Source organism: Pundamilia nyererei, unplaced genomic scaffold (assembly GCF_000239375.1).
Source record: "Pundamilia nyererei isolate P.nyererei 1_Seehausen unplaced genomic scaffold, PunNye1.0 scaffold00158, whole genome shotgun sequence".
NCBI classification, from domain to species: Eukaryota; Metazoa; Chordata; class Actinopteri; order Cichliformes; family Cichlidae; genus Pundamilia; species Pundamilia nyererei.
In genome coordinates, this window is record NW_005187559.1 from 180677 (window position 1) to 205283 (window position 24607).

A 24607-nucleotide genomic window follows, 5' to 3' on the forward strand; every position below is an offset into this window, starting at 1 on the left:
GTCACAATATACAGACGTCATAATTTGTATTTGGACAGTCAACATTAACTAAAAAAATGGTTACTCCAACAGAACAGTAAGCATATAATGACAGAAGTCGAACCTGTTAAAAAGAAAACATTTTATTTTTTGTCGGTACAAGCACCACTAACATTTTGTGCACACTTAGTGAGTGAATAACTCCCATCAGGACTCAACAGAAACTGGCTTCATCAGAGATCTGTGTATGTGATGAGGGAAACCATGACACAATAAATATACTGTGAGAAATATGATGATCTACACTTATCTTATGTAATGACAATTCATAAAATCTACCACAATCAAAATGCTCAACATTCACACTGAACTGATCTGAGATGGAACAGCAATACAGCTCTTTTCCACCGATGCAGCGCTGGTGCTTAATCCAGAACCTGTTTGATAGAATTTCTGCCAAAAAAGACAAATGTATTCACAACGCCACAAAACTAATGGGCCCAAAATCAGAACAATCATTGGCAAAAAGAAGGGCAACCACAAAAATTTCACAGGTAATTTATAGATGCAGCCCACACTGCGCCATAACTTTATGGACATGGAAAATACTTCAAAGTCTGCTACATAAATGTGAGCTCTTTCTAAAAAAACCCAAAAACTAAGGCAGAACTTGCATGGGTACCAGCACCGCATCTGTGGGAGAGAGGTAATAAAATGGCTGATGTGCATTTGGATGTGGGCAAGTTGAAACACCAGTGTGTTTGGTGGCTTGTCTCACGTCTATTTGTATGAAGAGGTGGTTGGTGGAACTACAAGAGTAAAAAAACCAACCAACCAAACAAACAAACAAACAAACAGGACAAAACAAAACAGCAACATTTACTGGTGGTAAATCTGCCTCAGTATTTCTGTAAATTAAATTACTTGGTTATGAATTTTGTCACCTTGATAGAAATTTGCTACAGGGTTCTATTGTACCGTCCAATGACCAACTAAAATTTTTTTTTTAAAAAAGCACTGTTATAAAATTTAACAAAAACAAACAAAACGATTCAAAATGCCAAAAGTTCATAGGTTTTGCATAGGTTGATCTAAGACGTCTTTATTTTGCTCTTTGGTGCAGATTTGTTGTTGTTGTAGCCAAATTCATTAATTTCTCAAGGCTACAAAACGCAGTCTAATCTCAAATTAGCACCACTGAAACGCAGCAGTCCAGTTTTGTTCTTTACCAGTATACATTATTTCTGTATGACAGAGAGTAGGTGGGAACTGCAAATGCCATTCCAAATGGCAAGTCTAGTGCCTTTATAAAGTAAAAACCACAAGCTGACGACAGCAGAAAACATGACATGCATGATCCCTTTTTAACTTTTCACTTCTGATAATTTAAACTTCTCTATATTCTTTGATACCACATCTGATCTGATGCAAAATCAAAGTGATCAAAGGTTAAACATGATTACAAAACTAATGTGGTGCGTTTTATGGACCTTTTTTTTTTATTTTTCCAAGGCTCTTAGTGACTTCCTCTCATAGCTCATCCCGTGCTGTACTGTCCAAAGGAGACTGGAGCACATCTGAGTTCTGTGCCTCTGTGCTGATCTCAGCCTGCTCATGACTTTTTCCTGAGCGTGCTCTGTCCCAGTCTGTGCGGATTTTTTCATTGTCCCACACAGTGGAGGTCTCAGTGTCACTCACGTATCCTGGGTCGCCCGTATAGTGAGTTGGATACACAAGGAGAGGCTCTGCGGAAAATGCCAGCAGGTCCCTGGTTTCAAACTGTTCCATATAATCAGATCTGGAGAGTAGGAAAGGTCAAGAAAGAAAGATAAGACTCCTGAATAGAAACACAGTGCACTGAAAAACTCTTTAGAAATGTTGTTTCTAGTGTTTAGTGTTAGTTTTCTTAGTATTTTTTTATGTCTTAACACAGATTCAGTTTTAGTTCTCATCAGATGAGATCTGGTGTATTTTACTTCTATGACTATTCCTTAAAATATCTCTAAAAGGTGACTCAAGTCTCTGTGTCATAAATTGAATTCAGATTGTGCCCAGATGTACAAAATATAACTGTGTCAGGGTTCAAATCTAGGAGCCAGCACTGATAATGGAATAAGTTGAGAGACTTTTGACCGTTGAGGAAATACAAACTGAATACATTTTAAGATAAATCTGAAATGTTCAACTTTTGCACTCTTAAGACTACCTATAAACCTTTGAAATGCATGATATATTATGTGTGTGTGTGGTCTTGTGTTTGCTGGTGTTAACACTTACACAGGGTGTTTATTGTACATGAGAGGAAGAAACTCATCCACTGGCAAAATCCTCTTTAATGGTTCTGCTTTTAAAAGTTTCTGGGCACCCTGTAATGATATCATATATCCTAGTGTCCAATATGAATAGTCTGCCTCCACCAAGTTGTGTATATTTGGCACTGCTTTCTCCGGGTGAGCCACTTGCATTCTCTTTCGACCAATATAACTAAAAGAAGAAAAAACAACAAAACACAGAAAGACAAGTTGATAAGAATTTGTAAACTCTGTGGGAATGACAAAAAATATTATGAAGGAAGGAAAAACATACATGAGATCCCAATCCAGACCTTCACGGTCCACCTCACTCATTAAGTTCATCAAGCGACGTTTGAAGAACACCTCAAAGCGCAGGTCATCTTCGATCACTAAAGATGTGTGGAGACTTCGTTCCACAATCTAAGGCCAGAGAAATCTTTAAGTCACACATCCGTCTGGTTTGGAAATATTCAAATTCTTGGCTTCAGGGGTTTACCTCTTTCCAGATGTTATAGTGGGAAAGAAAGCATCCCAGCTCTCCCTTTGTTAGTGGACGACCATGATAAGGGTCACTGTATCCAGGAAGCATATGGATACCCAAAGCATGAATTTCACTGACATTCATTGCTCTGAAATAGAGAGAAGTAGAAATGTGACAAAATGACAATAAAGATGAGCCAGTCAGTGGTAGTTACTAATTAGTATATAAGTGGAAAGCATCACTTACTTTCCATCCACGGCATTAACAACTTTACAAGCAATCTCCTGCTCATGCAGTGCCCTCAGCATACGTTCTCTGCGGTCAGTCCGCCTCTGCAAGTTTATCATGAACACCTACACAAAGGTAAACAGTGGAACCAATCAATGTATTTATAGATTTCAACAGCAGGCAGAGAATTTCAGCGCAGAAACAGAAAGTCGGCCATTTTTGCAGATTCCATCTTCACATCACTTCTTACCTCATCAAAGCCCATTTTGTCAGGTTGTTTTCTAGGAACACTTATGTATTTGGATGGCATCACTGGGGCATTTCGCACTACACAGTCAGAGGGAAGATGGATGCAGAAATGGTATAAATGATATTTAGAAACTCATGCTGAAAGTTACCATTAGATGAAGCAGAAGAGAGTAGAATTAAGACTTAAATAAGCCAGTGGTTAAGAGTGAGGGTGTTGCAAAAGTAAAGCTCTCAGCCACTCACCATTAACTTCTAACACAGTGTGTAAGAAACTGTCCACTTCATCTTGCAAAGTATTGTGGGAACGTAGTGGCACAGGGAAGTATCCATAGGTCTCCTTGTTACATACAAACATTTGAACCTCTGTAGCGAACAAAGAATAGGAAAACTTAATCTGAAGCTACATTATTTATGATAAAAATAAGTAGATTTTAACCCTTGTATGGTGTTCGGGTCTGTGAGACCCGTGTTCAGTTTTTTTCAAAAGAAAAATTAAACAATTAATTATTTTTTCACGTGTAAATGTGTTGTGTCTTTCCACTCACTCCACTTGATTATAACTGATTTATTTATAACATTTTATATAAAAGAAAAACGAGAAGCACATTAATTCATAAATGTGATCTAACAAAGGTAAAGGGAAAAAATTAACCATGTTTGCTGTTCATATGTCTTGTAATTGGGATGAAGTAAACATCTGTTGAGTAATTTAACATAAAATTGTTTGATAGTGTTAATTTGGAAAGCCAAAACTCTAGCGGGTCCACCAGACCCATGAACACTGGCTGAGTAACAAAAATACGAACACCACACAAGGGTTAAGTTGGATAATATCAAATTACCTGCCATCTTAGCAGAGTAAGCAAACACAATAATGTCATCAAATGCCCAGCTGTATTCTGGGTGTGGTGGGTGAAAGGCTAGCTGCCTGGAGGCCTCTTTCCTGAGGTCTATTAGGAACGTGGAGTGTACCATAGGAACTGCAAAACAGCCCTTTCGTATCTGCTTCCTAAGAGGTATGTAGGCAGGCGTCCTCTTATAATAACCCTGGAGGATGAGAGTTGTTAGGCTGTTTATTACAGAGATTATTGAAACTTTCTGACATACACAAAGGGGTTTTCTCAGTGATCATGACAGTACCTGGGAAGTCATTCCACACCAAAAATTTGAGTAGGCTGCACGAGAGTCAAGCATCGGCGCGATGATAGTCTTGTTCTGTTTCATCAGCCCCCGGAGCACATTTGAATTGGTGAGGAGGTTGTCACAATCTGCCAGCTGCACAAGGAGCATAAGAAAAACAGCTAGTGTATGAATAACACACTGTACACAAAACTCTTGAGAAGAAATGCTGAACAGCTCCCGAAGGATAAATGGGGTAACTAAAAGTGAGTGATCTCTGACCAGCAGTATATATACTACAATTCTGTTTTTTAGAGAGAAAGTTTAGATGTAAGATTAAAAGCACGAAATTATTGCAATTTTGGATAGACTTCACTTCAAAATTATACCCTGCTGAAACAAGACAATGTGGGCCAGGCTGGTGAATACAAATAGAAATGTGCATTTAAGATTTAAGTGTCCAGATGAACTAGACTGAAAGATGAACTTTAACCATAAGAAATAGAACATAACTGGGAAAAGTTTTAACAGTCGGTCTCCCTCACAATTACAGTTGTGGTGGCATTTTGGTCCCAATTCTGTACTTTTTCTTTGGCTTTTATTACTGAATGTTAAAAATAGTGAGGCCCAGTGTTTATAATCAACATTTTGAGTGTAATTCGGCTTCCTTTTGTAACTGTAAAGAGTAGTTTTATTTACCTACCATAAAATAGTCTGCCCACATCTCACGAGCAGACTCCAGCGCTGCTTGCCGAAGCTTCATAACATGCTCATAACGAGGATCTGTCCAGTCTTTTGGACCTTCCTCATCTTCATAATTTCTACACAAAATATTTCAGTATTATTTAAACTCATTTCATGTGATGTCTGACTCAATTTCCTGTGAGCCATTTGAGCATTATACAATTCCATCTTTAAAATAACAAACCTGGGCTCCTCTTTTGGCCTCCACTCTACATAATGGTAGAGCTTCTGTACTTTTACAAGCCAGTCATGCAGAATGGCTGTGGTGTTGTCCTCATTATGATCAGTTGCTACCCTGTCAATGCAGAAAAAAATGTAAATTATCAGAATTAAGTGCATTCATCAAGAACCTAGGTAAAAGGAGGAAAACTGTAACAACGAGAAGAAATTTGTAACAGTGGTTGACTGTAGGCAGCGGTGCCAAACTGAGTTCTAGTTGAGGCATGAGTGAAAGACAAAACCAAGGTTCAAATAACAATAGCCCTGTGTTCACTTTTTGTAAATGCGTTATGTACAAGCTGCGGGAAGTGACACAAGTGTAAAGGACACCAGCAATACCCCCCCCCCCTGTAAAAAAACAAAACCAAAAACTTTAGGTCAGCATCGACAAGTTATGTATAAAGGAAATGTGAAAAAACGATAACAGTACGGAAACTACTTTACAGAAGTGAAACCTCTGTTTGCAACAGACAGAGAAGGAAATTGTTTAAAGTGACTTAGGCTATGCGTGAGGCAAATGAACCCAAGTTAGACTGCCTGCATGTTTGATCTAATTCTACACGAGGATGAAAAGCCTAGAAATGATACTCCAGAATAACCCAATACCCGCAGGATTCATTTCTTGGCCATGTAGGCCAACATGATTTGCTGTCCCCAGACACCTGCTCTACAGCCAGCTGTGCTTGTATTCTGGCCCTGGGTTTACACTAGAACAGATTTCCATGGAAATTCCCCATGGATCTGTGTAAACACTGCAGCTCCTTGCTAAAACACTTTTCAGTCACTCCAGCTGTCGGTCTTTCCCATTTCCCTTTTGTGCTCAGATAAAATAAGTGCTTATTAAAGAACACTGTTTAGACCTATGTCACTTTTTCATTGTAAACATACATTTAGGAGCGGTGTGCCACTTCCACATCAGCTATTATTTCTGTAGCGGTGTAGGAATGCTGGCATAAGACGCCAAAGATTTCAATTACAGCTGCAAATTGTATAGTGTTTATAAGATCACACAGTTGTTTGGTTTTTCCAGATGTAATTTAATGTGTGTCAAACAACACTGTCCTTACCGCCAACATATTTACACAAGACTTTACAAACTACCAAACAAAAAAAGGAATTTAAGACTAGGGATGGGTACCGGTGTCCGGTGCCATGATGGCACCGGTTCTGACATAAACGGTAGTAACCAGACCGAAAAGCAGCGCACATTTCGGTGCTTTATTTCGGTGCTTTTTTTTCCTGAGCTGTGATACACTTCTAGCCAATCATTTTACGTTTCCCAGGATAGTAGGCGGGGCCAGGTACGTACGTTCAGTTAGAGCAGAGCTACAGATTAAAAATGTCCAAGGCGAAGCGGTCAGAAGTCTGGCTGTACTTCACAGTAAAAGATGCAAACTCAGCAGCAACAAGTGCTTTAAGCTGATACTGTGATACTGTCAAAGGAGGTAACACCTCGAATCCGATGAAACACCTGGCGACGCATAGCGTTTTTTTTAAAAGCCGAGAAATGCGCCGTATTTGATAGCTTGCTGCGAGACCTCACACCGTGCACGTTGGGTGGGTTGCCAGTTATCGGACCGGAGCAATATCCCCCAAAAACCCGAAGAATAAAGTCCTGGCCCCTAGCCCTGCCAGTGTAGCAGAAATGATGAGGATGATGATGCAGCAGAAGCCGTTCTTCTCTGCGTGAGTAGGTTAATGTTGTCCGAGTGTAATTTACGTTGAGTAGGCTAACCACGTTATTACATTAATGCAGGTAAGGTGAACTAGCAAACATCATCATAGCTACATGCGGCTGTCTTCTTGTTTGATGGCAGATACTCCCTTCACCCTGGACAAAAAGGCTAAAATGACCAAAGAAAAAGTGGGAAACAGTTAAACATGAGAGGTTTTGGAAAAAAGTTGGGGTTTTTCCATTGTTTAAGCACTGCTTCCAGCCGAGAGTGATACCATATATGCCCCATAGCTGCAGAAAAGGCTAACATTGTTATTTTTTTTTACAAAAAACAAAACAAAACAGCTGAACACGAGAGGTTTTTGGACAAAGTTTGTGTTCTCCATTCTTTAAGCACCGTTTAAGCACCGGCACCGTTTCAAAAGTACCGATTTGGCACCGGTATCGGATAAAACCTAAACGATACCCATCCCTATTTAAGACACTCTTACTCCTGCACAAGGTGAAACTTGCTCATCAAGATAGCGAATGAAGACCACGCCTCTCCGAGCCCACCAGGTAGTCATTCAAACTGCTTGAGGATACAAGTGCAGGTGGGCTGTTCAAGCATGTTGATTAAGTATAGGGTGAAAATAGCTTTCCTTCACTTACTTGACTGACAGATGACTAAGGAGCTTGGGAAGTCATACTTTCTGGAGAGGGTGCAAAGATGTTAGGTCTAAAATGTGGTCTACATAAACATGTTTAATGAACCATCAAGAGAGAACTGAGTTTAAGCCTCCATAATCATTTATCACGGAGAGTCATTATCTAAGGTTGGCCTTTACCTAGGAGAAGCTTAATAATCAAACTGCACCATAACGTCTTTTCTTACTTAGCACTTCATTGTAATGTAATCAATAAATTGTCTAGAATGTCGTTATTAGGTGATTTGTTTAACACATAATAATGTCAGAAAAACACTTCGCAAACAGGGACTTGTATTGCCAGATGCATATCTCTGTTTAACTTCCACTCAGGAAGTGGAGAAGATGTAGGCTTTGGTACATGAAGACTGGAATAAGCTTAAAGATGAAGATATGTTATAAATTAAAAGAAAAACGTGAAACTTTGAACCCTGAGGTGATGGGATTTGATAGCTATAATGTCCTGGTTTGACCTTACTTGCCTTCTTTCTCCTGAGATGTAACATTTCGCGACGGAAGGTGCCTCTTACTAACAGACTACATGGGTCAGGTAATTTTCATGGTGCTAATCCAAACTCAGTTGCACATGGCAGACACTTGTTTTGCGTTTATTGTTAATGTATCAGGCATCGGTATGCTTGTGGAGCACTGTGTCAGAGCTTGTATCTTAGATCACACACAACACACAGCTCCCCTCGTGGTCAATGCGGTCGTTCACTCCCATCCACGTATACAGATCAATTCGACGCACAACTGTCCTGATGAGCAGATGTGCTCACTTTTGTCCCCTACCCTGACTGCAAAATATTGCCTATTTCTTTTTATATCCTTGGTTTGTACTCATGCATTTGTTCGTTCTTGTATTATGCTTGAGTTTTTTACATTTTCTTTTGCTGTTTTTTCAAAGACGGAATGATCTCTGCGCAACACTTCGCTTATTTCCAAAGCCATTTTGTTACCCCCGACAATCTCTGCGGGTCCAGCCCTTTTCTTTCCCTTTCCTGCTAATCGATCTAATCAATCAGAAAAGTATCCTTCGGTACTTATTTTTCTGTAAGAAACCTGTGGCAAAAACAAGAATTACTTTCACTTTTTGCTGCCTAACAGTCTGCAACATCTAACATTACCCAGTAACAACTTACCACAGTGCCATACGGTCCTTCGGGTAGTTGAGGCGCTCAATAGTACCCAGGAAATACGGCAATGAGTGCTCGGAGTTTCTGCAAATGAGGGCAAGAAGAACCCGGGGTGCGAGGAGTGAAGATTCGGGGTTCCAGCGCTCCTCCGCAAAATATCCCCGGACAGGACTGCAGCAGGACAGGAGCAGGAGGAGCAGGGCGTCGTTGAGGCCAGCGAGCCTGGGCATCGCGATAGCAAATTATGGAATAGAATAATGATAATTTATAAGTGGACTGTGGCTCGTCGGGGGCTATAGAGAAATATCTCTGGACTTTCTGCCGTCATCACAGATAGGGAAAGTCTGTGCTACAGTCCCCGATGTAAAAGCAGTGCGAGGTTAATCTCTAAAGGGGTGGGATCTGTTTGGATGGTAAAGGGGGTGGACTAATACAGGCCCTGCAGCACAGGAAACACCGAGGGCAAATGCCCAATTCGAATGAATGGATTTTTCTTTAAAAAAGGAAAAGAAGAAAAAGATATTTTTAAATACACAAGTTAACCTGTGTGTCTTTTAATCAAAATTATATTCTGTATACCCATTGCAATGTTGCAATGTTCACCACACCACAGTTGAATATACTGCTGAACAACTGAATGGAGTTTCTAGTGTCTGAACATGCACTGTTACACACATGAGTCATGAGCAAAAAAAACACAAAGCAGAGCTTAAAGTTTAATAAAGGTACCTTGACAATACCCCACAGTCGTCACCCCCCCAAACACACACACACACACACACACGCAAACAAACATTTCACTGATTGAGGAATGAACTGCACTATTTTCCAGACTCTTCATTGAGCTCCCTGCATGTATTAGTCAGGCAGATCTACAGCTTGGCTCCTGAGCCTGGCCTCTCTACCTGGATAGTTAAAGAGGCAGCTGCTGGTTCATCAACAAGCCAGAACAGCTCGCCCTTAGTTGGGACAACTCGTGCTGCTGGAAACGGTGAAGCTTCTCCATCCTCCAACACTTCCTGCAAATAAAAAGAGAGAAATTAATGTGCTACAATAGCACAAACACAAAACTATAAAGCATGAGGTTATTACAGTTTAGCGTTTTCTAATTAGTTTATTTTTTTTTCCATTTTTACTTTGTTTTTAAATTAAGTTTCAGTTAATTTTCAGATTTTTTCTATTTCTGTTCATTTTTTATTCTTTGAAAATATTTTAGTTTAGTTTTTATTAGTTTAAAGTTAACTTTTTAAATTATTATTTTATAGATTGTATATTGTTGGGCATTTGTCAACAAAAACACACAACTGTTTGAAAACATCCAGATTCTCAATAAACATGATAATCAGAGCCTCGTCAACAAGTTGTAATTACATTTTTACTAAACAAATACTAAAAACTTGCCTCTATATTTTTATTTAATTTGTTAGTTTTAAAGTTTGCAAAAGTTGTTTCAGATGTTTTGAAAAATCTAGTTTTCACATCTAGTTTTAGATTACTGTATAAAAATATAATAAATGAATAAATGCAATGATTTCTGCTCAAAGTCACATCTCTGGCTTATTTAGTCCCATCAGTGTTTCTTCTGGCCCCAGTCCTCCTTTCAACTATAAATATTGAGTCACATGACCTAACCAAATTACCCTTGTTTCTTGGTGCGTCTCATTTTTGTCTCATCAGTGTCAAAGTTTATTTATTGCGTTATGGAAATAGTAGGGTGTTAAGATTCAGAATTTGAGATGTGTATGTTCAGCAGACACCCCTAAGTGTTACCTTCAAAACGGGTGCTTTGCTTCCTCCTGTTGATATAAAAGCCACACAACGTGCAGAGTTCACTGCTGGGAAAGTCATAGTTACACGCTGTGGCGGTGGTTTGGGAGAGTCGCTGATAGGAGCCACAATCTTCTTGGTTTCCTGAATATGGGGTGCACCCAAAGGCAATAACTAATCATTGCACCAAAAGTGACAATATGAGAACCAAAAGCGTATAATTTTAAACTAGCAAATATGAAGGCTCAGTTTCTCAGACATGGATTAAGCTAAAAAGCTTTTTTTTTTCTCCACTGGAGCTGAACACGAAGCTTAATACATGTCTGGGAAACTGGATAATGTAACATGAGACAGATCTTTTTCAGACTTCTAACAAGGATAGCTATGAAGACCATAAAATCCAAACTGCGCTGTCATAAAACCCAGTGATTATCCATGCATTGTCGAGAGGGTGACTGGAAAACTGCAGGGGGAAGACATTGTTTTCTTAGAGTAGCTAATTAGGAAACCACATCCAAAAGCAAACTCAGGCATTCTTCCACAAATGCTGTGCCAGAGTTCAGTCAAATGTGCTTGATATGCCTTTTATACAAAATAACGGAGAGATAATATTTAGAAGAACGCCCAAAATGCATTTTAAGAGCACGAAACATTGTTTTTAGGATCACGATGACATATTGTGTTACAAAATAAAACACATGTTTTGAATGAACTATAAATGATTCCTTTCTTAAAAAAGCTGTAATTTTGTATCTGCACTCATTCTTTTTCATAATAATTCAACATAGATCTATTGTAGAAGACAACTGTTCATTAGAATAAGAGCCCTCACCTCCAGAAGAGGGTGGTCTGGGAAAAGAGAACAGGTGTGTCCATCAGGCCCCATTCCCAACAGCAATAGGTCAAACACAGGGAAGTCATCATCTGGGAAGACCTGTGTGTTTTAACAGCGAAAATAATGACGTAAACATTCTGCAGACACTAAAATCTAAAAGCCTGTGATTGCTGTGTACCTCTTTCAGTTTACGCGTGTAATCCTCAGCGCACTCGTTCACTGGCAGAGAACAGTCGATCGTCAAGATCCCACTTTCGGGGATGTTGATCTTGGAAAATAACTGACTCTGCAACAAGATGAAAAGGTCTGCAGTTCATCCAACTGTAACAGAGCAACATACATTTATGTTAACACAAACACCAATTCAAAGAAACCTTGTACAGCCCGTAGGTGCTCTCTGGATCGTCAAAGGAAACCAGGCGCTCGTCGCAGAAACCGACCAACCACTTGCTGCAGTCCAGCTCTGACAGGGCAAGCAGCTCTTTGCTAAGCATGGACACAAGGCTTCCTCCAGAGAGTCCCAGAGTGAACCTGCCATGAGAGCCGATGGCCTTCTCAGCCCGTGAAGTCACCAGCTGGGCCAGGACTGGACCAAGCTCTGCTGATGAGGGGAAGACTAGGACTCTCCTTCCAGCCATGACTACACTCTGTGAGAAGGACTGACAAAGTAAGAAAGAAGAAAAGTGAACAACATATAAGGAAGTCAGTTACCAAACAGTTTTGCAAGCCATCATGCTATCTCTGTAAATGTGATTTACTCAGTCGTTTAATTTAATTTATTTTTAATTTTACACTGTTGTGAAGCTGTTATTTTTGCACTACTTTGAGCAAACTTAATTGGCTTGTCTTATGATTAGACCACTCAAAAAAAGAAAAGAAAAAGAAAGCCATTAACGCAAGAGCAACAAAGCATCGCATCTTAAACCAACCAGCCTCGCAGGGCAACCTTTACCTCTACGAGTTCCCTCATAGTGACATTCATTTACCTTGTAGTTGGAATCTCTGAGGCAGGTTATCGTGAGGATTTTCAGTTGGCAAATGGGCAAATGTAATTCACCACACTGCTTCCTGAAGCGAGTTTTCACCCACCAATCACATTCCGATTGATAACGTGCTGCATTCTGGTTAGCGTAGTCCCGAACAACAAAGGCGTTAAAAAGTAAACGTAGGTTGCAATGAGCAAATCGCCCCGGAAGCTGTGGTAACTTTTACAGATCAACAATCATCCCTGATGTCAAAACAGGACTCTTTGTCAACATTAGCGCTAATTTTAAAGTTTTGTTTGTAATTGCAATGTTTCCTCCCAGCCGACAGATGGAAACACTGAACCCACTTCAGCCCCACTCGAGTTTTGGAGCGACACTCACGCGCACCTCGAAGGCATGCACATGCAGCTTTTCTCCTGCATTACATTTCAACAACATCTTTGCTGTGGCCATTAAGACCCCCGTGACAGCGTCAGGTCGTTCGCGTGATACTACTGGACCGTGACAGGAAAGCCAAAACAAAACAAACAGAAATCATGTCGACAGTCTTCTCTTTCCAGACACAGCTCGTCTCCATCATGGATGCGTTATCCAAAACAGCTGTAATGGAAATAAGCAAACTGGTCGAAATCGAGTCGAAGATGCTCAAGATCGAGATAACTCGCGGGCGCAACGAAATCGCCTCGCTTACAGAGAAACTACAGCTGATGGAGAAGCTGCTTTATATGGCACAGGGGGGCAGGCAGGATGCGACAGAAGTGAGCTTAGTTGGAAGGGACGGTTTAGAAAACGGAGTACTGGAGACTGAAAGGACAAGACTTGAAATTAAAAGGTAGGTATGTGTATTATGGAATGTAGCTGTTTGCTGTGTTCTCCTTGCTTGGTGTGTTTAATCTCAGTGTTTTGCATCCTAGTGAAATCCCGTGGGAAAGTTTTTCTTCTGAGACTGGCAGTTTGCATCAAGGTGAAGAGCATGCTGCAACAGAAGTAAGTCTGCAATAACCAGCCATTTATTTCTTGTTATCATAGCTGATTACTCTGTGGCTGATATTTATAATCAATGCCCTTTCCCCCCCTGTCTTATCAGCTTCCAAACCAACCCAAAGAGCACCCAGAACTGGTAGTGGTGAAAGAGGAGCCATGTGAGGTGGACAATGGAAACACTCAACAAGACAGGACAGCTGAAAACAGTGACTATAAATTTGCTTATTATGTCGGATTGCACAGCTGTATGTGAAATTCACGAGGACTTTCAGTAACCATGCTGGATTTGACTTTTCTGCTCATCATAGTTGTACTAAATTGTCATAACTGTTAAACCTTCTATCATCAAGGTCATTTCTACAAAAAGAAAATCTGAATTTTAACTTGTACGTCTACTTTCAACAGGAAGAGAAACAGTCACAGACGCCCAGAAGGCTCCAAATGTGATGCAGCGTCCCAAACACATTGCAGACCACCAGCAGCCACTGTTTACTGATAGCTTTGTGCCTCTAAGCTCCCTGCCATCTCTCAGTGAAACAGTGAGGAGGGAAACGCACTGGAACCCACAGCTTACACCTGCCGACACAACCCTAGAAGTTGGGAAAAGCTTGGCTCAAAATATAACCTCCCAAAGCTTAAGTGTGCTCAGAAATATGAAGCTTCATAACTTGAGGAACTCAACCACTAAGAGGTTTGGCTGCTTGCAGTGTGGCAAGAGCTTCAGATGCTTTAGTCAGCTTGAAATACACCAGAGAAGCCATACTGGGGAGAAGCCGTTCAGATGCACACTATGCGGAAAGCGATACGCACAAAAAGGACACCTGTATACACATCAGCGTACGCACACTGGGGAGAAGCCGTATCGTTGTCCTGTTTGTGGAAAGGGCTTTATTCAGAAATGCACACTCGATATGCATCAGCGTACACACACTGGAGAAAAACCCTTTGTTTGTATCAAATGTGGCAAAGGCTTTACAAAGAACTGCAATCTGAAAAAACACCTCGCAGTACACCTTGATCCTACTTCAAATGTATATGGTAGTGACTCCAGTGCACCAATGTTTAGTGGGACATTTGTAAATGGAACCTCTTAAGACATCAATCATATGTAACATCTGTATTTTTGTTCTGGAAAATAAAGTTATATTTGTTCCAGAATTGAGTTTTTGATGCTTGCTTTTCAAATGGTTTAATATTTTGGATGCATTTACTGTGTGTGTGTGTGTGTGTGGTTTTAAAAAAAAATACTCTAAGTTACACAGTTGCATATTTACATTTTTAAGTCAGGGAAACACAAGTAAAGCATTTGACAGCATTTTCCTTGGGCTGGCATTACTTGAGATGGTTCAGACCCACAACAGAAATTTGTGACTTGTCCATACCCATCTGAGATTGTGGGCTTAATGTTATGTTTATATTAGTTAATTAAATTAGCTATACAGATATATGCTGTGTGTACGCTATATAATAACTATATGCGGTGAAGAAATGGTTAGCAATGTTGACTCAGAGTAAGAAGGTTGGTGGATCTCCATCTAAGTCCTTCTTGCTGTTAGGAAACATTGCTATCCAGTGGACCACTATGCCATCTATATCACCCATTCACAAAACAATCATAATTGAACAGAAAATATTCTTAATCTTAAAAAAATCTGAATTAAGGATTTTAAAGTGCTTCATTGTTACCACTAGAGGGAAGTGATTCTAATAGAGTGATTTAAAAAGCCATATCAATGAAACTATTATCATGCCAGTTTCTACTATTAACTAACAATCACAAAATGAATGAATGAATGTTCTTCATAGTGACACTCATTTTGCTAAAAGTCACACCGATACTTATCATGCTGGCAACAAAGTTGTGTTGCAGATTTTAACAGTGACCGAGAGAGGGCGCTCAACATTACTGTGTATATTCTAAATAAGTACAGACGCTGTGAGAATAAAATAAAAAGATACATTTATTTGTTATACTTTGCTCGTTGTATGTGAATTCACAGTGGTTCCTTGCCATCGCAGGGCTGTGAATTGCACGGACAGTGTGGTGGAGAGGTTGGCAATAAGGTGTGATTTTAAAGAGATGTCTTTATTTCCACATATATTGTTATAATAGGGAGATAAAACATCTGTGCAGGCAGAAAACATATTCTAATGCTGCGTTGAATTTTCCACTGTGTTGTCTTCAGCAGCTTGGGGGTGGGGGCGAAGAAAGCGTGTTCCCACAATTCCTTGCGGCACAGCTGTACATTTCATATTTGATTAAAGGAGCTGCGTTCCTACGCTGAGAATCGTTTCAATATTTCCAAATACTGAGCCTCGCTGACGAAATGATGTGCGACACCACAAACCGCAGTTTTAGGACGCAGCTGGCCGTTATTCTGGATAAGCTAACAAAGGCGGCTCTGGTTGAAATAGGCAACCTGGCTGATGAGTGCTCCTCCGTCCTTCACACCGAGATATCCTTGCACAAGACGGAGAACGAGGCGCTGAAGAAGAGGTGCTACTCTTTGGAGGTCCAGCTGAGAGCAGCGAGGGAGGCACAGACGTACCCCGAACACGTCAACAACAGCGTCAGTCGCCGGGATCGGCACCCTGCAGGTAAGAAATCGGTGCAGACTGGTACATACCAGGGGGCTTCCACATCCTGCATGATATTTATAGTATGGGGCTAGAATTACAGTGGACCGAATAGCTTTATTGCATATAATCTCTTCTGAGATTCTGCTCTGCATACTGGTGATCATCATTCTCTAGCAAGTCCCAATGTTGCATGTTTCTCTTCTTCCAGAACAGCACCAACCTGCTCCAGCCATTGATGGAGTTTTTGGGAAGGACTGGTGCATGGACCTGTGGAGAGAAGAGAAGCTGCCCTCTCAAAGAAGAGAACCAGTGGAGACTGCCGCTACAACCAGCATGGGAGCTGCGGTTGGTGAATCAGTTGCAGTCTGGGTTTAAGTTTTGTATTTGTAACAAGCAGCAAACTAGCTGAATGATTGCCGTGTTCATAGCTACTTGTCATTTCTTGTTGGTAGGCAATCAATATGATGGAAAGAGAACCTGATCTGATTTTTGTCAAGGAGGAGATGTTTGACGATTATCCCATTGGACAGCAGAGGAGGCTCACAGACAACAGAAAAAGTAAGTGCATATTAAAAAGACACCAAACACAAGTCATAATCCCGTCCTGTGTGTGTACTGGTTTACAGTGGCTCTCTTTTTAACAGTTGTTGGGATGTTTGAAGAGGACAGCATGCTTCAAAGATCTGTTGATGATCTCCAACTTCACTCGGGGGAATTGAACAACTTCTCTATGACGACTGACAGTGAAATACAGCAACGCGCACAGCCGACAATTATGGACAAATTAATAGACGATGCGGCGATGGGCGCTCTGATTAACAACACAAATCCTCCTTCAGTTGCCACAGAATACTCAGACTATACGAACAGTATTCACATGAACGCAACCAAAGAACTCAACCTTCAGGAAAAACCGGTGAAGCCAACCAAACAGTTTGAGTGTTTATTTTGTGGAAAAATATTCAACTATTTAAGCAGCCTGAAAGTCCACATTAGGCGACACTCGGGCGAGAAGCCCTTCAGCTGCCCAGTGTGCGGAAAGAGGTTTGCACAGAAGACGTACCTGAAACTGCACCAACGTGTGCACTCGGGTGAAAAGCCGTACAGCTGTCCAGACTGTGGAAAAAGTTTTTCTCAGAAAAGCTCTTTGAATATACATATCCGGACACACACGGGTGTAAAGCCTTATAGCTGTGTGGATTGTGGGAAATGTTATGCGTACAAGTATGGTTTAAATCACCACCAGTGTTTCAATTTGTCGGTCAAACCAGAAGCTTTTGACAGAAGTGCTCTCAGTATCACCCACAGTTGCTCATCATCTGCCAACATGTCCATATAACCCTCAACGTGGTTTAAAAACATTGTGAAGATTTGAAATACTTGTTCTATTACAAAACCAACTTTAATGCCCATGTGGTTATCATTACTGCTCATTCTTTGGCACGCTTTTAGCTTTGTTACAAATGCAAATTCAGCAACAGCCAACAACAGTATGGAAAATATGTGTCCTTTTTTAAATGAGCCATTAGACTGATGGGATTCAGTTTGACAGGTTGGAGTCCCCAAGACATTTCACATCACGCTTAACAAGGAAATGATCAAAAATGAGAGAGAACTTCTGATCCATGATGAAAAAACAAAAACAAAAAAAGCTTTGCTGGCTTCTCATCCATGCACGTGTAACATGTTTAAATACCTCATGTTTCAGACCACAAAAGGCTTGCCCAAGCTGGTGGCAAAATAATTACTTTAGGCAGGTTCTCCATGATTTGCACATGTGTAGCATAAACCTTCAAACTACCTCTTCACATCAAAATAGAAGTAGATTAAATCAGTTTGTGTCATGTTTTATATTCCACATATGCCTAGACTTATTTTTAGGCAACATACATTGTTTCTTTGAAAAAAAATGTTATTGATATTTAAAAAAAAATGCTTGTTTGTCATATAATATTTGAATGAATTCCAAAAAGTTTCAAGATCAAGTAGTGTTACTGTTTGAAATAAATATTTATATTGTGTTGAACTGTCTTAATGTCCAAACGGAGATTTACAACAAATGTTCCTGTAATAATTGCCCTGAACAGTCTACGCTGACCCAGCGCAGTGAATTATATTTACCAAAGAAAAATCTGTTCCTGAAACTCCTCCCCTTTGTACTCACATGCATGTTCATCGTTATAAACCTTGTTACTAAAACTGACAAATTTGTGAGTTTTGAACAAAAAAAGCAATTTTAAAAAGTAGAAAATGTAAGAAATTATATCATAATGTAAACATTTGCATTTTATTTGTAAAGTCAAAACACCAAACTACTAAAATATTTTTCTTCCATACAAGACTTTTTAAGCACAACACTATAGACTACAATTTATTACAGACGTAACATTAACTATCCTTTTGCTAAAGTTTTAAAACCGTAGAAGAGGCGTCAAAGTTGATAAGTTACTTCAGTTTGTTACTGACTGACTGCTGCTATCATGTTCTTCACGTGTCTCCTAGGTATGGGCCTCTCGCCTACAACCTCTCGATTTCTATGTGCCATTAAATGATGGTTGAGGTTCACCTTCTGCGTGAAGGTTTTCCCACATTTAACACAGCGGAACGGTCTCTCGCCCGTATGGATGCGCAGATGACACTTCAGATTGCCTTTCTGGGTAAACCCTTTCCCACATAAGCTGCACCTGTGGGGTTTCTCACCTGTGTGGACAACGTAGTGAATCCTCAGAGCTGATGGGTTGGCAAAGCTCTTCCCGCACAACTCGCACGACTTACTGATTCTGTGAGATGGCACTGGAGGCAGGCAGCTGTGTGAGTTTAACTTGTTCCTGTGTGGGAAGTGTTGCTTACAGATGCTGCAAAAGTTTGACTTGTGTGACTTCATGTGGTGTGTTAGAGTGCCCTTGTGAAAGAATGTCCTGTTACATATTTGACAAGTAAATCTCTCTCTGTTTTGATTTCTGGAAGTTTCTGTGTTACGCACATTAAAGTCATCGTGAGACTCTTTATCCACAGCAGAGTCTTTTTCTGTACTGTCTACTGGCATTGTTTGCTGCTCCTCATGGCTGGGCGCAACTTCAGTAGTGTTCACTGCTGGCTCCTGCTGACTTTCCTGAACAAACTGAACATCATCATCATCATCGTTGTCATCCTCTTCGATTGGAATGATATGAGTGCTGAAAGCTTCTTCTGTATCATTGATGGATACCACCTGCACAGATGGTTCTTCAATACCACCCACCGATACAACCTGTTCCCCATCTTGATCAAAAGACAGACTGCAAGTGCTGCCATCGAACGTGTAACCAACAGAAAGTTGCTCTGATTCCTCAGCCACGCTGTCTTCATGTTCTGCTGCACAAAAGCAAAAATTCAAACACTGAAAAAGCTACTAAAGCTGCTACATCTGCAGGGTATATTCCCCTGGCTAAGTTCTTCTTCCCTCACTTACCTTCTGTGCTGAGCGTTTCTTGCTGGCAGCGACTGACAGCATCCCCCTCGTAGTCTTCCTCTTTGATCTCAGTCACAGTTATTTGGTCAGATAGTGCTGTCACAGACTACAAAACAGAAAACATCCGATCCTAAATTGTAGTTTAATACAGCAATATGTTTGTAACAGTAATGCTTTGTCAGTTGTAACTAATGATGATTTTGATATAAAACCAAAACAAAAAGATGCTGTGGAAGATGTGCATGTGTTTTGATTTTTTAATATCATAAATATGCCATATTATTCCAAATGAATTGTTTAGCATTACTTTGTTTACATTTTATTATTAAACACATTTAAAATAAGGTCTGCTTTTCAATGTGCATAAGCAGAATGTGTGTACCCTGGTAATCAGTATTCTATATTAAACCATTTATATATGTTGCCTGTCTGGAAACTCTGTTATAAATTGCTCATAGGCATAAAGACAGCAAATACGTCATACCCGAGTCTAACTTGTTCTCACCTTATCAGGGGACTGTGGTGAGTCTGTGTATCTCTGCAGACTGTACGGGTCTCTGTCTTTCCATAGATTCATGCACCAATCTTTCCCAAAGATCCCCTCTATGGTGGGAGGCCCAGGCACTAAAGAAAGGTCAAACAATAAAAGTATGAAATAAACACACAACGAAATACAAAAGTGATGGCGATCACGAAATCAGATTTGCTTTTGCGAATAAATTCAGCTACCAGCAGCATCCTCGTCTCTGAAGCACACAGTTTGCACACCCACACTGCGATAACTTTTGCACAAACTAGGGGCGTCGCTTCTCACTATAGTCAGCTTGCACTCCAGGCTGTTTACTTTCTCTGCCAGGGCTGAATTTGCAAACAGGAGCCGAGACAGCTCCTGCCGCAGCTCAGCCGAGTCTTCGTCCACAAGTTTGCAGACCTGGCTCAAAGCAGACCTGGCCATCGTCTCCATGATGGACGAGAGCTGCGAGTGAAAAGAGCGGCGGCTCGCCATGGCTGCTGATTGTGGCTACGACACAAACAGCTCAGAGAAAGTATGCTTAAAATCCAACGTGCGATGTCGTTAGCTAGCAAAGAAAACGAAAACGCTCATTGGCTGAACACGTAACTAATCAAGCTAATCTGAGGTAACGATACACACAAAGCGGGACCCAAATAAATGTTGCAACTGTGACGTATTTCCGGTGGATGTAACCGGTCAGCTGCGTTGTATTAGAAAGCTTCCTGGTTTAGCAAATGAAAGCAGAAGCAGCTGACTGTCTCTTCATCAAATTAATTAAATGCAATACGTTTCCTCGCATATCGACGCAGATTTGAGCAGACCGCATCCGGGACCAACGCAGCTGCGAAAATGAACACGGAGAAAGACTTTTCGCCGTTGACGCCCAACATCGTCAGGGCTCTGAATGATAAACTGTACGAAAAGAGGAAAGTCGCAGCTCTAGAGATCGAGAAGCTGGTGCGGGAGTTTGTGGCTCAGAACAACGCCACTCAAATCAGACATGTGATCCAGATTTTAGCCTCGGAGTTTGCCCTCTCTCAACACCCGCACAGCCGGAAAGGGGGTCTCATTGGACTGGCAGCTTGCTCCATCGCCCTCGGAAAAGAGTCGGGTCTGTATCTGAAGGAGCTCATTGAGCCTGTACTCACGTGTTTCAATGACTCAGACAGCCGCTTGCGCTACTACGCCTGTGAGGCCCTCTATAACATAGTCAAAGTGGCTAGGGGAGCTGTGCTGCCCCACTTCAACCTGCTTTTTGATGGTCTCAGCAAACTTGCAGCAGATCCTGACCCAAATGTAAAAAGCGGATCTGAACTCCTTGATAGACTACTGAAAGACATTGTCACCGAAAGCAACAGTTTTGACTTAGTGGCATTTGTTCCACTGTTGAGAGAGAGAATCTACTCCAACAATCAGTATGCCAGGCAGTTTATAATTTCTTGGATTCATGTTCTGGAGTCTGTGCCAGACATCCACCTGTTAGACTATCTCCCTGAGATCTTGGATGGGCTCTTCCAGATCATGGGGGACAATAGCAAAGAGATTAGAAAGACCTGCGAGGTGGTGCTTGGAGAGTTTCTAAAGGAGATTAAGAAGATTCCCTCTACTGTGAAGTTTGCTGAGATGGCCAACATATTGGTTATCCACTGCCAGGCTGCAGATGAGACCAAATTAACAAATGATCTGATCCAGCTGACAGCTATGACATGGATGAGGGAGTTCATCCAGCTTGCGGGCAGAGTGATGCTTCCGTACTCTTCTGGCATCCTGACTGCAGTGCTGCCTTGCCTTTCCTATGATGACAGAAAGAAGAATACTAAAGAAGCTGCTAGTGCTTGTAATTACAGTCTAATGAAACTGGTCACTCCCGAGGATGATGAGGAAGAGGAGGAGGAAAGGCGTGAAAGCACAGGGTCACCATCTAAGGAAAATGACAAGCCCAAAACAGAGACAGACAGCAATGATATGCTGAATGCATCCCAGGAGTCTGTTGGTTTCAGCAATATCAGTTTCTTCACTCCAGCAAGTGCTGATAGGCCTCAGGTAACTCTGGACCTGGATGGCATTGTTCAGGTGTTGGACCGCCACCTTCATGACTCCTCCACTGGCATGATGACCCGCATAGCTGTGCTTAAATGGCTTTATCACCTGTACATCAAGACACCACGCAAAATGTTCCGCCACACAGACAGTCTCTTTCCCATGCTCCTGAAAACTCTGTCCGATGAGTCCGATGAGGTCATACTGAAAGATCTGGAGGTCTTAGCTGAGATCGCATCATCCCCTGCTGGCCAGACAGACCAAAATTTGTCCTGTGACAACGCTGACAATAAAGTGGTGCTCAAGGTACCAGAGAGTGTGAAGCCTGCACAGCAGTCCAGCACAGGATCCAAGGGGGTGGACTCATCCCCCTCCACTCCCAGTATGAACTCTTATTTTTACAAGTTCATGATCAACCTGCTCAAGCGTTTCAGTCTGGAGAGAAAGCTTTTGGAGAACAGAGGAGCTTTCATCATCAGACAGTTGTGTCTGTTGCTTCATGCAGAGAACATCTTCCACTCCATGGCTGACATCCTGTTGAAGGAGGAGGACCTTAAATTTGCATCCACCATGGTTCAGACACTCAACACTATCCTGCTCACCTCAGCTGAGCTCTTTGAGTTGCGCAACCAGCTGAAAGACCTGCGCACTCAGGAGAGCTGTGCTTTGTTTTGCTGCCTGTATCGTTCCTGGTGCCACAACCCTGTGGCGACTGTCTCACTTTGTTTCCTCACGCAGAACTACAAGCATGCCTATGATTTGATCCAAAAGTTTGGAAATCTGGAGGTTACAGTTGACTTCCTGATGGAAGTCGACAAGCTTGTACAGCTTATAGAAAGCCCCATTTTTACATACTTGCGTCTGCAGCTCCTCGATGTGGAGAACAACCCATACCTGATAAAGGCACTGTACGGTCTGCTGATGCTGCTGCCTCAGAGCCAGGCCTTTCAACTGCTCTCCCACCGCTTGAGTTGTGTTCCCAATCCAGAGCTCATGAGGACTGTAGATGAATCCAAGTATATGGACTCTAAACAGCACGTGGCTTCCAGACGTGCCTCTCACACTCAGGTGGATTACAGTGAGCTGCTCCAGCATTTTGAACGTGTCCAGAGCAAACACCTTGAGGTACGACACCAGCGCTCTGGGCGTTCCTCTGATCACCATGACAGGAAGCTGATGTGAAGTTATTATACCATAGTAGGATGAGATTAAAAAAACAAATATCAAGGAGTGAAATAATAATATGGTTGTAAGATGAGAACTGTTACTGAAGCCAAATAGTATAACAATAGTAAGTCAAATTGTAAGTGTTTGCTAATGAAATACTAGGTAAAAATAAATCAAATAATCAGAATATGTATTTAATACAGCACACTACAAGGCAAATTAATAGTTAATTTCTTCTGTGTAAATTTAGTATGGAAAATGTACATAGTTGCTCATAACTCATCTAATATTGGTCATATTAGGCAATATCTTGAGTTCCCATTATACCCTGTCAGTTTGTTTTTCTTTTTAAAGGTAAATTAAACATTCGCAATGTTTCGTGTTAAACTGACAATCATTTACTTTAATCATTTATTCTAGAGTTAAATGGTGCACAAGTAATTCACCATGTAATTCAATTTCCACGTGAGCCACTGTATTTCTGTGGTATACTTGGTTTAGTAGTACTACTAGAGTTTATGTTCAGTTTGGCCTTAACTGCACTTCAGCCAGAAAAGAAATCTTTTTAAGATTGACTGCGCTAAAGTAAGACTTCAAACTTGAAGGAGCTGATGAATGGTCTATGCTGTTGTTTTGTTTCACAACAACTTACTTACACACTTTGAGCATTCAATTCTTTTGCTTTTTTTTGGTACAGTGTCTGTTCTGCTTACTCATCAATGCTCTTTTGTCTTTGCACATTTGTCATTCCAATGTGAAAATGATTAAAGTGGACCATGTGATTCGAAACATTTCAGTGTTGTTTTTAAAATGTCTTAAAATAACAAATAATTACTATATTGTTAATAGTCAGACATTTTCTTTTAGAAAGTTAAGCCAACTTTTGCACCATATTTTCAGTATTTAAATTATGTTTGAAGAGAAGGCGTTCTCAGTTTTTGTCACATTGGGACACTGACTGGGAGTTATTCTGTCATAATAGGCTGTTAATAGTAAAAAAAAAAAAAAGAACAACAACAAAAATCCCCTCTTGCCCCTGCTGGCGGTCAGTCCTTCAAGATCATGTCCTCTACCAGAGGCCTGGGAGCTTGAGGGTCTCTTAGCTGTTCCTAGGACTGCTCTCTTCTTAACAGAGATCTGTTGTTGTTCCTGGGATCTGTCATATAAAACAGAAAATCCTTCTTTTGTGTTTTGTGTCAAAGAATTTATATGTGAATTTATAAACAGCCCATACTTTGTCTTTTTTCATCACATACATACAAGAGGAATATTTTCACTTGTGTTCTTTAAATTTTACATTAGCCTAGCTTGAAACCTTCCTTTCATATGTGTTAATTTGTGGTGAAACTAAAGGCTCTCTCCCACTCTATTTGGCTACAAGGGGATACTTATTTGTATGTAATACATGCACAGTGATACAGATCTTTTTGGTACTGAGTTAAATTTCCAAATGGTGGATGATTGCTGCTGCAA

The 24607-nt window shown here is 40.9% G+C and overlaps 6 protein-coding genes across 7 annotated transcripts; 3 read left to right on the forward strand and 3 right to left on the reverse strand.

The window, feature by feature from the left end:
* Positions 1 to 117: 117 nt before the first annotated feature.
* Positions 118 to 9199, reverse strand: colgalt1a (collagen beta(1-O)galactosyltransferase 1a). Its single transcript, XM_005745354.1, has 12 exons — positions 8817 to 9199; positions 5279 to 5389; positions 5054 to 5171; positions 4372 to 4506; positions 4074 to 4278; positions 3475 to 3594; positions 3233 to 3309; positions 3001 to 3107; positions 2770 to 2902; positions 2566 to 2693; positions 2257 to 2463; positions 118 to 1777 (listed from the first exon to the last, which is right to left on the reverse strand). Exons 1-12 carry the CDS (start codon positions 9038 to 9040, stop codon positions 1510 to 1512), a joined length of 1833 nt encoding a protein of 610 aa, XP_005745411.1. The 5' UTR covers positions 9041 to 9199; the 3' UTR covers positions 118 to 1509.
* Positions 9200 to 9513: 314 nt separating this feature from the next.
* pgls (6-phosphogluconolactonase) lies at positions 9514 to 12484 on the reverse strand. The gene is made up of 6 exons (XM_005745355.1): positions 12399 to 12484; positions 11787 to 12071; positions 11591 to 11698; positions 11410 to 11511; positions 10581 to 10721; positions 9514 to 9829 (listed from the first exon to the last, which is right to left on the reverse strand). The coding sequence occupies exons 2-6, from the start codon at positions 12048 to 12050 to the stop codon at positions 9683 to 9685; spliced, it is 762 nt and encodes a 253-aa protein (XP_005745412.1). The 5' UTR covers positions 12051 to 12071; positions 12399 to 12484; the 3' UTR covers positions 9514 to 9682.
* A 252-nt stretch (positions 12485 to 12736) lies between these two features.
* LOC102202520 (zinc finger protein 572) lies at positions 12737 to 14495 on the forward strand. The gene is made up of 4 exons (XM_005745356.2): positions 12737 to 13230; positions 13313 to 13385; positions 13486 to 13588; positions 13788 to 14495. Exons 1-4 carry the CDS (start codon positions 12935 to 12937, stop codon positions 14474 to 14476), a joined length of 1161 nt encoding a protein of 386 aa, XP_005745413.1. The 5' UTR covers positions 12737 to 12934; the 3' UTR covers positions 14477 to 14495.
* A 1128-nt stretch (positions 14496 to 15623) lies between these two features.
* On the forward strand, positions 15624 to 18164 carry LOC102202817 (zinc finger protein 45-like). The gene is made up of 4 exons (XM_005745357.1): positions 15624 to 15980; positions 16171 to 16307; positions 16415 to 16520; positions 16607 to 18164. The coding sequence occupies exons 1-4, from the start codon at positions 15710 to 15712 to the stop codon at positions 17299 to 17301; spliced, it is 1209 nt and encodes a 402-aa protein (XP_005745414.1). The 5' UTR covers positions 15624 to 15709; the 3' UTR covers positions 17302 to 18164.
* An 85-nt stretch (positions 18165 to 18249) lies between these two features.
* On the reverse strand, positions 18250 to 20429 carry LOC102203099 (zinc finger protein 239-like). Of its 2 annotated transcripts, none has more exons than XM_005745359.2 (4): positions 20143 to 20429; positions 19919 to 20037; positions 19414 to 19519; positions 18250 to 19313 (listed from the first exon to the last, which is right to left on the reverse strand). In XM_005745359.2, the coding sequence occupies exons 1-4, from the start codon at positions 20417 to 20419 to the stop codon at positions 18421 to 18423; spliced, it is 1395 nt and encodes a 464-aa protein (XP_005745416.1). In that variant the 5' UTR covers positions 20420 to 20429; the 3' UTR covers positions 18250 to 18420. The 2 variants fall into 2 exon arrangements, with proteins under 2 accessions (XP_005745416.1, XP_005745415.1); XM_005745358.2 differs by having other exon boundaries at positions 18250 to 19316.
* A 342-nt stretch (positions 20430 to 20771) lies between these two features.
* Positions 20772 to 23923, forward strand: vac14 (vac14 homolog (S. cerevisiae)). The gene has a single exon (XM_005745360.2). The coding sequence runs from the start codon at positions 20777 to 20779 to the stop codon at positions 23147 to 23149; it is 2373 nt and encodes a 790-aa protein (XP_005745417.1). The 5' UTR covers positions 20772 to 20776; the 3' UTR covers positions 23150 to 23923.
* Positions 23924 to 24607: the final 684 nt, after the last annotated feature.

Bases quoted from the DNA above. Each gene is read 5' to 3' on its own strand.
- colgalt1a (XM_005745354.1), bottom strand. From the start codon at position 9,040: ATGCCCAGGCTCGCTGGCCTCAACGACGCCCTGCTCCTCCTGCTCCTG. The intron at 5,390-8,816 runs GTAAGTTGTTAC...CTGCATTGACAG, and splicing joins AAGGACCGTATGGCACTGTG to GGTAGCAACTGATCATAATG. The intron at 4,507-5,053 runs GTAGGTAAATAA...CTCCTTGTGCAG, and splicing joins TGTGGGCAGACTATTTTATG to CTGGCAGATTGTGACAACCT.
- pgls (XM_005745355.1), bottom strand. From the start codon at position 12,050: ATGGCTGGAAGGAGAGTCCTAGTCTTCCCCTCATCAGCAGAGCTTGGT. The intron at 11,699-11,786 runs GTTTCTTTGAAT...ATCTTGTTGCAG, and splicing joins GCACCTACGGGCTGTACAAG to AGTCAGTTATTTTCCAAGAT. The intron at 11,512-11,590 runs GTACACAGCAAT...TAAAACACACAG, and splicing joins ACACGCGTAAACTGAAAGAG to GTCTTCCCAGATGATGACTT.
- LOC102202520 (XM_005745356.2), top strand. From the start codon at position 12,935: ATGTCGACAGTCTTCTCTTTCCAGACACAGCTCGTCTCCATCATGGAT. The intron at 13,386-13,485 runs GTAAGTCTGCAA...CTGTCTTATCAG, and splicing joins AAGAGCATGCTGCAACAGAA to CTTCCAAACCAACCCAAAGA. The intron at 13,589-13,787 runs GTGACTATAAAT...TACTTTCAACAG, and splicing joins AGACAGGACAGCTGAAAACA to GAAGAGAAACAGTCACAGAC.
- LOC102202817 (XM_005745357.1), top strand. From the start codon at position 15,710: ATGATGTGCGACACCACAAACCGCAGTTTTAGGACGCAGCTGGCCGTT. The intron at 15,981-16,170 runs GTAAGAAATCGG...CTCTTCTTCCAG, and splicing joins CCGGGATCGGCACCCTGCAG to AACAGCACCAACCTGCTCCA. The intron at 16,308-16,414 runs GTTGGTGAATCA...TCTTGTTGGTAG, and splicing joins CAACCAGCATGGGAGCTGCG to GCAATCAATATGATGGAAAG.
- LOC102203099 (XM_005745358.2), bottom strand. From the start codon at position 20,419: ATGGCGAGCCGCCGCTCTTTTCACTCGCAGCTCTCGTCCATCATGGAG. The intron at 20,038-20,142 runs GTAGCTGAATTT...ACCTTTCTTTAG, and splicing joins CAGAGACGAGGATGCTGCTG to TGCCTGGGCCTCCCACCATA. The intron at 19,520-19,918 runs GTGAGAACAAGT...TCTGTTTTGTAG, and splicing joins CACCACAGTCCCCTGATAAG to TCTGTGACAGCACTATCTGA.
- vac14 (XM_005745360.2), top strand. From the start codon at position 20,777: ATGAACACGGAGAAAGACTTTTCGCCGTTGACGCCCAACATCGTCAGG.